General features: G+C 37.5%; 1 protein-coding gene across 7 annotated transcripts in view; it reads right to left on the reverse strand.

Moving 5' to 3' along the window:
• ELF1 (E74 like ETS transcription factor 1) overlaps window positions 1-12,851 on the reverse strand; it is a 102,797-nt gene that overhangs the window by 38,350 nt on the left and 51,596 nt on the right. For 5 of the 7 annotated variants that reach the window (XM_078070293.1, XM_078070292.1, XM_078070291.1 and 2 more), the window contains one exon: window positions 6,914-7,213. In XM_078070293.1, coding sequence (XP_077926419.1) covers window positions 6,914-6,985 — 72 coding nt within the window. In that variant the 5' untranslated portion in view covers window positions 6,986-7,213. Of the gene's footprint in view, window positions 1-1,111; window positions 1,162-6,913; window positions 7,214-7,948; window positions 8,005-12,851 lie in introns of those variants that run through there. The other 2 variants (XM_078070296.1, XM_078070294.1) reach the window with 2 other exon arrangements.

Below are 12,851 nucleotides of genomic sequence, written 5' to 3' on the forward strand. Positions count from 1 at the left end.
ATTTTCTCAATCTATAAAATACAACCTCATTCTCAAGATACAACCATGTCACAACTCCCTCTGCAACCTGAAGGAGTCTCCCATGAAAGAGAAAAACTCTATATGGATATTTACTTATTTATAATTTCAACGATTTTTTTAAAGATTTTATTTATTTGACAGAGAGAGAGACAGAGAGCACAAGCAGGGGGAGCAGGAGAGGGAAAAGCAGGCTCCCTGCTGAGCAGAGAGCCCCATGTGGGGCCTCGATCCCAAGACCCCGGGATCATGACCTGAGCCAAAGGCAGGTGCTTAACCGACTGAGCCACCCAGGTGCCCCCAATGATAATTTTTGAAAGTTATCTGTGGTACAATACAACAGTTCTAAATACATAACAGAAAAAAGACTCCATGAAAATTTCTTTCTGGTCTTGGAATTGTGGTGATATGGCCACACTGCCCATGTAAATAAGTAAGAATGTGGACAAATAGGTCCCAGAAAAATATATACTGTAGTCGAGAGAGTTTGGGGCAGAACATTACCTCTCATTCGAAAGTCTTCTGATGTGATAGGGGCCATAACTGAGCACAGACATATCCCACATCATTTTACCAACACGATTAAGAGGAAGAAGAAAATCTTTAAGAAGACTCAACCAAACTAAAGGTATTATGAATGATGTTAAATGCTCTGGAAGATATTAAGGGGAGGGGGAAAAGTAATCCCTTTCTTCAAGTAGTTAGCATTTATCTGGGAAAAATCATTAATTTACATATGAAAATTTAACCTGGCAATGTGTGACAGTGACAATAAGTGATGTAGAAATAACAGGATAAACTTTGTTAATTCCTGAAGTAATGATTTTAGGATAAATTCCTGGAATTAGTAGGTCTTGTCCTAAGATCTTGAAAGAGATTAGAACTTAAGTAGGCAACGGGTATGAACGTGGGAGACCAAGCAGGAAGGCACCTGGGGAAATTATACAGTAGGCTGGCAAAATTAATGTAGTACAAGAAAGAAAAGAACATGAAACAGTCACACCATGGAAAGCTTCTAACCATAAGTTAAGGTGGTTAGATTGACTATATTGTCAAGAGAAATCCATCAAAGGTTTTGGTACATTCTACTTACTGTTCCAGAACACTTCTGCTCCTTCCATCTGTCAGATAAACTGAGCCTTCCTGCAAAATGCAGTTGTAATGTAACTTCCACAGTGAAGCTTTCCCAAAGTTAGAATGCAGTGATTCTCAAACACTGCCTGAGAATTACCGGGTATCTTGTTAAAAAGACGGCAAGGCACTGTTTATCCTTTAGCTTCCAGGAATCAACAGTCAGAGCAAACCAGTTTATACCCTAAGGAATGTCATAAGACCACCGTCTTATACTGTGATAGGATTCTTAAAAAATATTTTCACTTTCCCATGCTTGTCACCAAGCTTCTCCCTAGTGAGCTAAGTCTGTTAAGCATAAATAACTATGACTTGCTAGGTTCTACTTTTAGAACCAACAACTGAAAAAACATGTAATGATATGTCAAAATTACAAAATGCATTAAACTAGCAGCTGTTTTTCATTAAATTAACTTCTGGACTATAGGAGCACATAGTCAAGTTTCCTTCTCTTTAGAAACTTGTATCCACAGCCTTCAGAGTTCTTATTCTCATTCATTCCCCAGGCAAACACACCTGTTTAATAAGGTCAAACCAAGGCACCTTCAAATAAAAGTACACACTGCAATTCAATACTGACGGTGCTGCTCTCCCACAGAAGAGCTTCGTTCTCAGCTACAAATATTCCCAGTTTTAGGGGCGCCTGGGTGGCTCAGTTGGTTAAACGACTGCCTTCAGCTCAGGTCATGATCCTGGAGTCCCGGGATCAAGTCCCACATCAGGCTCCCTGCTCAGCGGGGAGTCTGCTTCTCCCTCTGACCCTCCCCCCTTTCATGCTCTCTCTCTCTCATATAAATAAATAAAAATCTTTAAAAAAAATATTCCCGGGGCACCTGGGTGGCTCAGTTGGTTAAGCGACAGCCTTCGGCTCAGGTCATGATCCTGGAGTCCCTGGATCGAGTCCCGCATCGGGCTCCCTGCTCTGCAGGGAGTCTGCTTCTCCCTCTGACCCTCCCCCCTCTCATGTGCTCTCTCTCATTCTCTCTCTCAAATAAATAAAAATAAAATCTTTAAAAAAAATAAATAAATAAAAAATAAATAAAAATAAAATAAAAAAAATATTCCCAGTTTTGAACAGACATCAAGGGCAGACTTGTAAAAGTGCCTTGTCAGCACCAATAATGTTGGTGTTTCCTTTCCAACACTACCATCCCCCCACACCCATCCTTGCCCAAAGGAGTTCTTCCTAGCAATTTTGAAAAGAGTACAAATCGATACAAGGGAAAATGATCAAGGTGGTGGCAACCAGACATTAACAGTGTGTCTTTAGATGACATTTATAACCACAGACCATAACTCAAAACAGGAAATGTTTTCTAATCTGGTGCCTGCAAACAGTGATTTTGTAAAGAACCAACCAAACCAATACAGGATCATAAAACAGAATTATGTTTTACAAGATTTTATTTACTGAGAGAGAGAGAATACGAGTGTGCACACGAGTGAAGGGAGGGGCAGAGGGAGAGGGAGAGAGAAAATCCTCAAGCAGACTCCCCACTAAGTGTGGAACCTGACATGGGGCTAGATCCCAAGACGCTGAGATCATGACCTGAGTCGAAATTAAGAGCGGGTTGCTCAACTGACTGAGCCGCCCAGGTGCCCCCAACAGAATTATTTTAAAAGACACAAATACTTTTTAAACTTGAAAAGTTAAAATCCCGGGGCGCCTGGGTGGCTCCGTCATTGAGCGTCTGCCTTCGGCTGGGGTCCTGATCCCGGGGTCCTGGGATCGAGCCCCACATCAGGCTCCCTGCTTGGCGGGAAGCCTGCTTCTCCCTCTCCCACTCCCCCTGCTTGTGTTCCCTCTCTCGCTGTCTCTCTCTCTCTGTCAAATAAATAAAATCTTAAAAAAAAAAAAAAAGAAGCTAATTCTAAAATTCATTCAAAACGCTATACCAATTTTTTTTTTATGCAGGGGAGGGGGGATATCTTATCAGATGTCAAATCCTAAGTAATACTAATGAAAGCAAATGTGATACTGGCATAATAAAAACCAGTTAAATGGAATAAAATACACTAGCAAGTTCAAAACTAAAGTACATGTGGTAATTTAGTACATAACGGAAATGGCAGTCTTAGTGTGGAAATCATAAAATACACAACAAATCATGAAGAGCCAACATCCCCATTGGTGGGAGAAGGCAGCTGTCAGATCCCTACACCTCACATTTTATAAAAATATATCCCGTATGTACTGAGGAGTTAAACACATAAACTAGAAGAAAATATTAAAAGAATATTTAATAATATTAGGGTGAGGAAAGGTTTCCAAAACAGAAACAAAAAAATAAACAAACAAAAAAAGGAAATACTGGTAGATTTTATGACATATACAATTAAAATGCTATAGGGTACAAGATATCATATTGTTAAAAGATGATACCAGATAGGGACAACATATCTGCACTGTGTGTCACAAAGAAAGCTAACCATTAACTATACAATGAATGAGTGAGAAGACAATGCATTATCCATAATATATAAAGAACTACTGGACAAAAGAAGATTAATAAGTAATTCAAAGGAAATTCAAATGAACAATACATAAACTTAAATAACAACCCAACAATCTCATTACTAGTAATCAAGGAAATGCAAATTAAAATAGTAAAATGTAATTTTTACCCAAAAGACTGACCAAAAGGAAAAAAAAAAAAGGGTTTCTGTTAGTGACAGTTTGGGAAATATACTGTTAGTGGTAGTAGAAATAGATACAGACTTTTTGAAGAATGATTTGGTAGTATATTTATGCTTTTAGTAAACTCAGTAAATCTACTTTTAGAAATCTTACAGAAATAATCATACAAATGTACAAAGCTACACACACACACACACACACACACACACACACAGAAATGAGAGTGCTCAGGCATGGTTCTAAGAGCTTTATATACATCAACTCATTTAATTCTCACAATAACCCTACAATACAGGGTCTGGTATTATCATTCCCATTTTGCAGATAAGGAAACCAAGGCAGAGAGTGGTTACGTAATCTGTCCAAAGTTAACAGAAGTAATAAGCAGTGGAGAGAGAATTCAACCCCAGGTGTTCTGACTCCAGTATCTGAGCTCTTAACTACTATAGGTCTACCGCCTCCCAAATGAGGATGTTCATTGCAATATTGTTTATAATAGCAAAATACTGGTATATCTGTCTTGTCCATGATCAAAGATTGGTAAAATAAATAATGATCCATCCATCATGTGGAAAAATTAAGTGATGTAGAGCCAGCATACATACACACATATTCACAATACATTAAGTGAAAATAAACAAGTCACAAAAAAGGTTTAGCATACTTTCATTTGTATCTTAAAAACAACCTATTTATATAGGTTTGTATGTACGTATATTGTTCTTTTGTTGAGGCCTTTGTCTAAAAAATTAACATCAAATAGTTAATAATGCTGTCTTTTGGGGAGAAATAAATTAGGAAGGAAGGGTAAAGAACTATTTTATGTATTTTTATATTAGGTGGCTTCTTTTGTAATTGGCATGTTATTACTTTTAAATCAAAACCAAATCTAACGGGGTGCCTGGGTGGCTCAGTTGGTTAAGCGTCTGCCTTCGGCTCAGGTCATGATCCCGGGGTCCTGGGATTGAGTCCCGCATCACATGGGGCTCCCTGCTCAGTGGGGAGTCTGCTTCTCCCTCTGCCCCTCCCCCCACTCACTCTCTCTCTCTCTCTCAAAAATAAATAATTCTTAAAAAAAAAACCCACAAATCTAACAAGCAAACAAACAAGGAAGTAGAACCACAGCTTAGATTAAGAGACTAATAATAATAAGACTGACACTACTGGATCCACCCCTATATGAATCAGTTAAGTTTGCTATGCTCATGGCGATAGACTGGAAAACTCTAAACCTGCCAATTTTTGACATTGATTATAATACAGTAATACTGCCATACTTCAATGCAAGAGTATCATTAGTGAGAGTCAAACTGCTTGGGTTCAAATGGCAACTCCACTATTGACTAGCTGTAGGATTTCAAGCAAATCATTTAACCTCTCTCTATGTCTCATTTTCCTCATCGTAAAATGGGGATAATACTATTTGCCTCATGTTTAATATTTGTAAAGTCCTTATAATAACACCTGCACAAAACTAGTATATATACCAATATATACACTCATTTGATGAAAATAACAAGAAAAAAACACATATGTGCATTCTGATGTTAAGCTAAGAGCATCATCTCCCTATCCAAAGACATTAATAACCTCTCCAAGATACATTAAGCGCATCACACATATTAAGGGTAAGTGCAAAACTAGTTTTAAGGCTATGCAGACACATGTACAAATACTGCACCCTAATGTAAAATGTATTTCTCATGGTCAGAAGAGTGTCAAAGCCACTGCACTAGGGCATACCAGTGAGTGGCTCAGAGCTCTGTCCTCCGTGGCCACACAGAGAACAGACCTCACCACATCGAGCCAGGACTCTTCATCAAGAAAGCTGCACAGTAAATGTACGGTTTGCAAACCTTAGCGTACAGAGAAATATCCTATTTTAAAACAAATTCAAAATACTTTCTTTTCTAAGATATCTTTTCTATTGTCTCTAGATTAAATCCATGTACCCATTAATATTTTTAATTGGGACCAAGCAATCCTCTCCCCCAAACATTTTTCCTTCCCAGCCAAAGCTCATCTTGATTTTAAGGCAACTCAAAGCAAATTCTCATCTTTTGTAGGTTTTCTTAGAAATTTTTAATCCCGTCACCTCAACAGACAATACAAACAGCAAAGGAATTATAATTCCCTGCCCAAAGTAAGAATCAATCTTATTATCTGTTGTAACTATGTTTCTAGAATAAAAGTATGATACATTGTAATTGGCCTTTTAATGTAAGATATTTGGGATTAGGCTTATATCAGTATCTAAATCAACTTATAAGCACATTTTAAACCTAAACGTCCTCAAAATAATTTTGCCAGTTACACTGAGTCTAACACAGCATTTCTCCCACATTACGTCTCACATTCCCACATAACCTATTTAAAATGAAGTAAATTGTAAAGTCCCAAGAACCCCTGGCGTCTCGCCCCTGAAGTGAGGTGGGGCAGAGGGGCAGGGAGACTAGAATTAACTTAGATCCTTTTCTCAATGTCTCTTGATCTTCTTCCCATTCTAGAAATAGCAACTGGAGCATCACTGAATGTAAACTCTGTGAAGGCCAATTTAGAAATTCTTCAATTCAATCCCCCCATTCAACAGATGATACAATCTAGACCTGGAGAAGTTAAGTGACTTCCTCAGAATCACGTGCTTTGGACCAAAGCGATGCAGGATTATGGGACTGCTAACAGCTTTCCATCCACTTGAAAAACTGGCCCAGGATTATAAATACTAGTTAACCACATGCATTTAAACTGTAGAAACACCAGTCCTGTATCACAAAAAAATTTACACGCCTTGTTGGTATGTCCTCTAGAACTTTTCAAAGTACTTAAGTACTTTGAAATAATTACTTAAGGTATTTTATTTACTGTTAAGTCTCATTTTACAAAAAAAAAAAAAACAAGCTTAACCCTGAAATTATTACTTCCTTATTCCACATCAAAGCTAAGGATTATTTTAACAAACTAACTAGTACTTAAAACATAGGATCACAATTACCACCAAATTTTTAATATCTATATTTTTACAATAAAGGTTCTCCTACTGTCTTTTAAAGTAAGTAATTTTCTGTTGCAAATGGAAGAATCATAATAATAAACGTATAAAAATCCAATTTTCTCTGGGTTTCATACCTGTTGTTCATCCTCCATGACGTTACTAGCAAATTCAAATACTAGGTCGTTCTGTTGGACCACAGCTGCCATAATAAAGCATTCCCCTTAGATCCACATGAGAAAAATTCCAAGCAGGTTCAAGTATGAGGCAGCAGAATCCAGTGACCAATTTGGGTAAAAAACCCTCAGCTAAGTCTGTGAAGTTACTGTAAACCAGGTTTTCTTTAGGGATGGTGCTTCAAATTTTCTTGGTTCACTGATATTCTACTCCAACAGAGGCAATTTTTCTGAAATTTTTCTTCTCTAGAACTTCTTGGCCTGAAAAAGAGAAGTTTAAGTTAGTCATGAAAAAGCAATCATGCCCATTTAGAATATAACAATAAATATTGAGGGCAGTATCTCCCACGTATTTTTTATTAATGTTTTTAAACAAAATCAACATGACTGATGGATATATATTTTCTTTGAAGATTTCATTCCTGCTAAGATAAAATCACTTCTCATTTCTTTTATTTTGCATAACAAGTTTATTTTTTTTTAAGGCATATAGACAATAAACAAAGTAAACAATCAGATCTTCACTTCTACCCAGTATTATCTGTCCTAGAACTGTTCCATTAAGTTCCAGTCTCTGAACATCTTAAATTTCAATAATCGTCACTTCTCATTTCTGAAAGTGAAGCCATTCTCCCTTCTTTCCCCGCCCCAGTTAAACTACAGTTAAAGTACCAAATACTTAAAAAAAAAAAAAAATCCACCCAGCAATAACTAGGTTTTTAACTGCAATAAAAGACATATAAACAGTTTCCTTCTTGCCAGTAACCCAGCAAACCACACAGGAATTGCTACTCCATGAGTAATTTCATCTGTATATTTTTGCCTTAGGAGAAACATTCATACAGTATCCCTGTTATGCCTAATATATATAAAAATTTAAATCTAATACATTTAAAGTTTAGTAAGTACTATTTTAAGAGCTTTTAAAAATAAACAGAAATTAAAGTCCATTCTTTCTGTTCTTTAAAAAGGTTTCTGATAAGTAGAATGTTTTACCATGCTTAAGCCTGTCTTCAGTGGCTTCTTTTTTAATGCACTGAAATGTATCCTTATCTCTAGCACAGGCTTGCAAGCAACAGGAAGGAAACGGCACTTGACCACGTCATGGCAAATTAAAACATGCAAAGAACTGCACTTTACAATAGTAGAAAAACAGAAACGCAACTTAGGAGTGAAAACAATTTCACAGTGGAGGGAGAAATGCTTAAAAAGTGCCTGCCAAAGATGTTTGCCTATTTAAAAAAAAAAAAAAAGGTTACCACTACTAACAAAAGTAGAAGAAAAAATTTTAATTTATCACAATTATATGAAATACTGCATCACAGGGTTACAGCTATAAATGTGGTATGAAAAGACAAAGATTATAAAAATAATCGCATTACATCTAGTTCTTGGAAACAGCATTTACAATTTTAAAGAGACAAGTTAGGGAATGAAGCTGAGCTGGTCAATCAGTTTCCCTGAAAACTTAAATCCAGCTAGCATGTGCCAGCTGAATCAAATATTCAATTTCCTAATTTCAGTAAAGTTGATTCCCGATATACTCTGGACTCTAGGGGTCATCATGGATAACTGTAATTTTCCTAATTGGGAATCAAAATAAAATAAGGGCTAAGAATCCAATTCAGGTGATACTTCTCCCCACTAAACTGAATTCTAACCCAGCAGTCTCCCACACCTATTCTACCCCACCTCTTTCAATAATGAGTTCAACTCCAATACTAGAAAAGCATTTTTATTTTTAGCGCATTCCGGTAGTTTTTCAGCAATGCACCATAACTGGAGGAGAAAACAATGCATTGACCTAAATTGATCACGGACAGACATATAAACATAAGACATACATTTGGCTTTGGACAAATGTTACTTATAATCATTTCCCTTAAATTATTACCCAATCTCATTCTGCACTGAGCTTGCCTTCTTATGGTCCTTTTTTTTTTTTTTTTTTTAAGGTTTTATTTATTTAAGAGAGAGAGAGAGAACACAAGCAGGGAGGAGGGGCAGAGAGAGGGGGAGAAGGAGACCCCCCACTGAGCAGGGAGCCCAATGTGGGGCTCCATTCCAGGACCCTGGGATCATGACCTGAGCAGACACTTACCTGAGCCATCTAGGTGCCCCTTTCTTATGGTCCTTCACACAAACTGTATTCATTCTTGCCTCCCTTCTTAAATTCTACTTATTCCCCATTCCTAGAATACCTCTCCCACCTCAGCATCATTCACATCTTTCCGACTCAATACTCAAGTCCCATTTCTTTCATAAACCTCCCAAATCTCTACACCTCCACCTACTGCGATCACTCCCTTCAGAAATACAGCACTTACTGTCCACCAAGTTAGCACTAATTGTAAATTGTTTCACATTTGAAAATTATGTCTCCCTAATTCAACTGAATAAATGTTTGAGTGCCTATTATTTTGAAAGCAATATGCCAGGGAGCAAGATAGTTAGAGCAAAACCTCTCTGGGTAAGTAACCATTGTCTAAAATTCCTTCTGTACCTAACCAAACCTATGTGCCCACAGTAATAGTTAAAAGGATTATACTGGGGCGCCAGGGGAGCTCTCAGGTCATGATCTCGGGGTCCTGGGATTGAGCCCCTGTATCGCTCCCTGCTCAGTGGGGAGTCTGCTTCTCCCTCTCTCTCTGCCCCTCCCCCTGCTCATGCTCTCTCTCTCTCAAATAAATAAAATCTTTAAAAAGAAAGTATAACCAGAATCAAGGGATGTTTCCTGGTAACAAAAGTTTCTCTGTAAAAGGTGTAGATTCCAAAAGGCCCATTCCAAAAGCATTTGTTTGTAAATACAAAGTGACACTCTACCAGTGACCAATGTGAACACATCTATGTAAAGTTTCACTTTCTTTTCCACAGCAATCACGTACCTTTTCTTAGCATTTCCACACTGTTATGTGTTAATAAATGTTTTTCAAAAATCTCAAAAATAAGTAGGAAGGGAAAAATGAAGGGGGGGAATCAGAGGAGGAGACGAACCATGAGAGACTATGGACTCTGAGAAACAAACTGAGGGTTCTAGAGGGGAGGGGGGGTGGGGGGATGGGTTAGCCTGGTGATGGGTATCAAAGAGGGCACGTATTGAATGGAGCACTCGGTGTTATACGCAAACAATGAATCGTGGAACACTACATCAAAAACTAATGATGTAATGTATGGTGATTAACATAATAAAATTTAAAAAAAAGATTTAAAGGAAATCCATCAAAAAAAAAAATAAGTACAAGCAATCAACATACCCATACCTTCCAATACACACTAACACCAAGAGTAATAAAACAAAACTGAGATGACTGTCCATGATCACTAAGCCACTTGTTAGGACAGAAAGAGACACCTTCACTCTGGTGGATAGCTTTTGTTCAATTCAATACAGAAGTTCATAAACTGAAAATGTGTAAGAAAAGCTTTGCAATTATTTTATTGGCCTAATCAGGCCTCTGATCCTCTTGTCTTCTCTCTTTCCCACTCCTTCTTCTCTCAGGAGTTACAGAGCCTATGGCACCAAGATGGGTCTTAGGAAGAAATTTTCTGATTCCGGATCTAGAGGTATCACCCATACATAATAGAGATAGTTAAAGAACAAAGTCCCATCGCATCAAAATTAAACATCTAGATCAATGCTTCAGTTTTTCACGAATAAACTGAGTCCCTGTGCCCAAAGTCTCACAATCTGAAGGTGTAACACAACTGCAATGAGATCCCTCGCCTCCTAAATCAGGACTCTGCCCAGGGCAACAGTACACAGCCTTGCCTCTAAATCTACCCAAGTCCTTTGTGCTTTCATAGTTTGAAACACAGATTTCTAAGTAAATGCATATATATATCAAATTGGGGGGGAAAATTTCCATCTAGAGTTCAGCCCCGGATCTCCAAATCCACTCACTAAACTATTAGAGAAGTCCACATCAGTGCCCCTCAAAGTCAATGTGCCTAAAACATGTCCCAAAGGGAACATTTTATTCCTCAAAGTTGCTCTAGTATGAAAAAGACATGAGTACTCAGATTGAAGAGAAAAAAGGGTTTTTTTTGCTTTACCCTAACAAATTAGAAGGTCTTCAGTTAACTATATGTATTATAACCATTAGCTATACGTATGATATTCAGGACCACTCTGCTTCATTAGTAATTCTCAAACCTATTTCATTTTCAAAGTGTCAGTCTTTATAAAATAACAAGAAAAAATATAAGTGAGAACTGTTTGTCCAACATAGGCATAAACAGTTAACTTATTTGCTCTCCTTTGAGAGGTCATCTAGTTGTGCAACCACCAAATAGTAAAAACTCCCGAAGTTGGCTCTCAACGTGTCTTTCAACTGCATCAGGATCATATTCTTCTTCCCAGGCGACATGCCACAGGAGGGTCTCAACAATAAGGTTCCTAATCTTTCATCACCAAAATAAGCTGCAGATTTAAGGTCAAATAATAAAGCAAGCAAAACAGTTAAAAGAGCACAAGCTCTGGAGTCAGACCACCTGGGTTTGAATCTTCTGTACTGTGACCTTGGACAAGTCACTTAGTGTCAGTCTCCCCTTTCTGTAAAATAGGTACAATATATTACACCAACATCTAGAGTTGCTGTGAAGATGGGATGCAAACTCCATGTACAGAATGCCTGGCAGATAACTTTTGTTCTATAAACCTTAGCTTTATTACAGTCTCGGTACAATGCAAGAGACGCGTAACATGTGCATGCCACGTTAACTGATTACTCCTTAAGTCTCATCTCCATACTCCCTGGGAGTCTCCGTGACCACAGCTATTTGCTAGACTCCAACAGAGAATACTATATATATATAGCCCATTATCAAAAAAAGTATAATTCTATTCCAGTGCCTGAAAATTTGGCACCTACTTGATAAATCCAGCTGCTTCTAGGCTCAGACCTCACCCTGTCTGGCAAGTTTCCCTTAACACAGAGTTCCATTATGCCCCTGTTCCAAACAAAATGAATTTACTGACTGTAAACACAAAACCCTCAACCGCATTGATGGCTACTACAACCAGTTTATTTTTGTTTAATTTATTATAAAATATTTCGGTTATCATAAAAACATGACAGTCAAAATCGGTTTTTAATACTCTCATACCTGCTTTCTTCATCACTGATAGAACGCAACTTTAAGTTTTCTTCAAAAGGGCTTTAAACACAGGGTCTAGAAAGCTATTAATTCATAATGATATTTAAAAACAAATTATTGCTACCCTTTGGAAGTTACCAGACCACCAACTTCTTACACTCAAAATGAAAATGAGTAAATAAGAGGTATGACAAAAATGTTTTAGATTAAATAATTCTAGTCCAAAGGAGGTAAAATACACCAGCTTAGAGCAATGGGATGCTTGAAAGATTACCTTTAATAAAGTATTCAGACAGTGCTTATGTTTATGTACATATGCATGTTTATAAAGTTGAAAGTATCTAAAGGACTGGAATTCTGTAGTAATTCCAGATACCAGATGCCGAGTATCTGAACAGAAAGTATTTTTATATGAAGTGGTAACCTAATAAAAGGCCCTTCTTGGAGCTCCTCGGTGGCTCAGTCATTAAGCATCTGCCTTCGGCTTAGGGCATGATCCCAAGGTTCTGGGATTGAGCCCCACATCAGGCTCCCTGCAAACTGGAAGCCTGCTTCTCTCTCTCCCACTCCCCCTGCTTGTATTCCCTCTCTCAATGTCTGTCAAATAAATAAATAAAATCTTAAAAAAAAAAAAAAAAGGCCCTTCTCAACATATAGACATACACATCATAAGAAAAGCAAATATATTTTAAAAAACTATTACCTTAGAAGAAATACAATAGAAATGAAAGGAAATCAAATAAGAAAAGTAAGAGAAAAAAAGAGAAGCTATGCAAATTAAAATGAGAAGCAAGCAATAAAC

The sequence above is a fragment of the Halichoerus grypus genome, chromosome 4, assembly GCF_964656455.1.
Source record: "Halichoerus grypus chromosome 4, mHalGry1.hap1.1, whole genome shotgun sequence".
Classification (NCBI taxonomy): Eukaryota; Metazoa; Chordata; class Mammalia; order Carnivora; family Phocidae; genus Halichoerus; species Halichoerus grypus.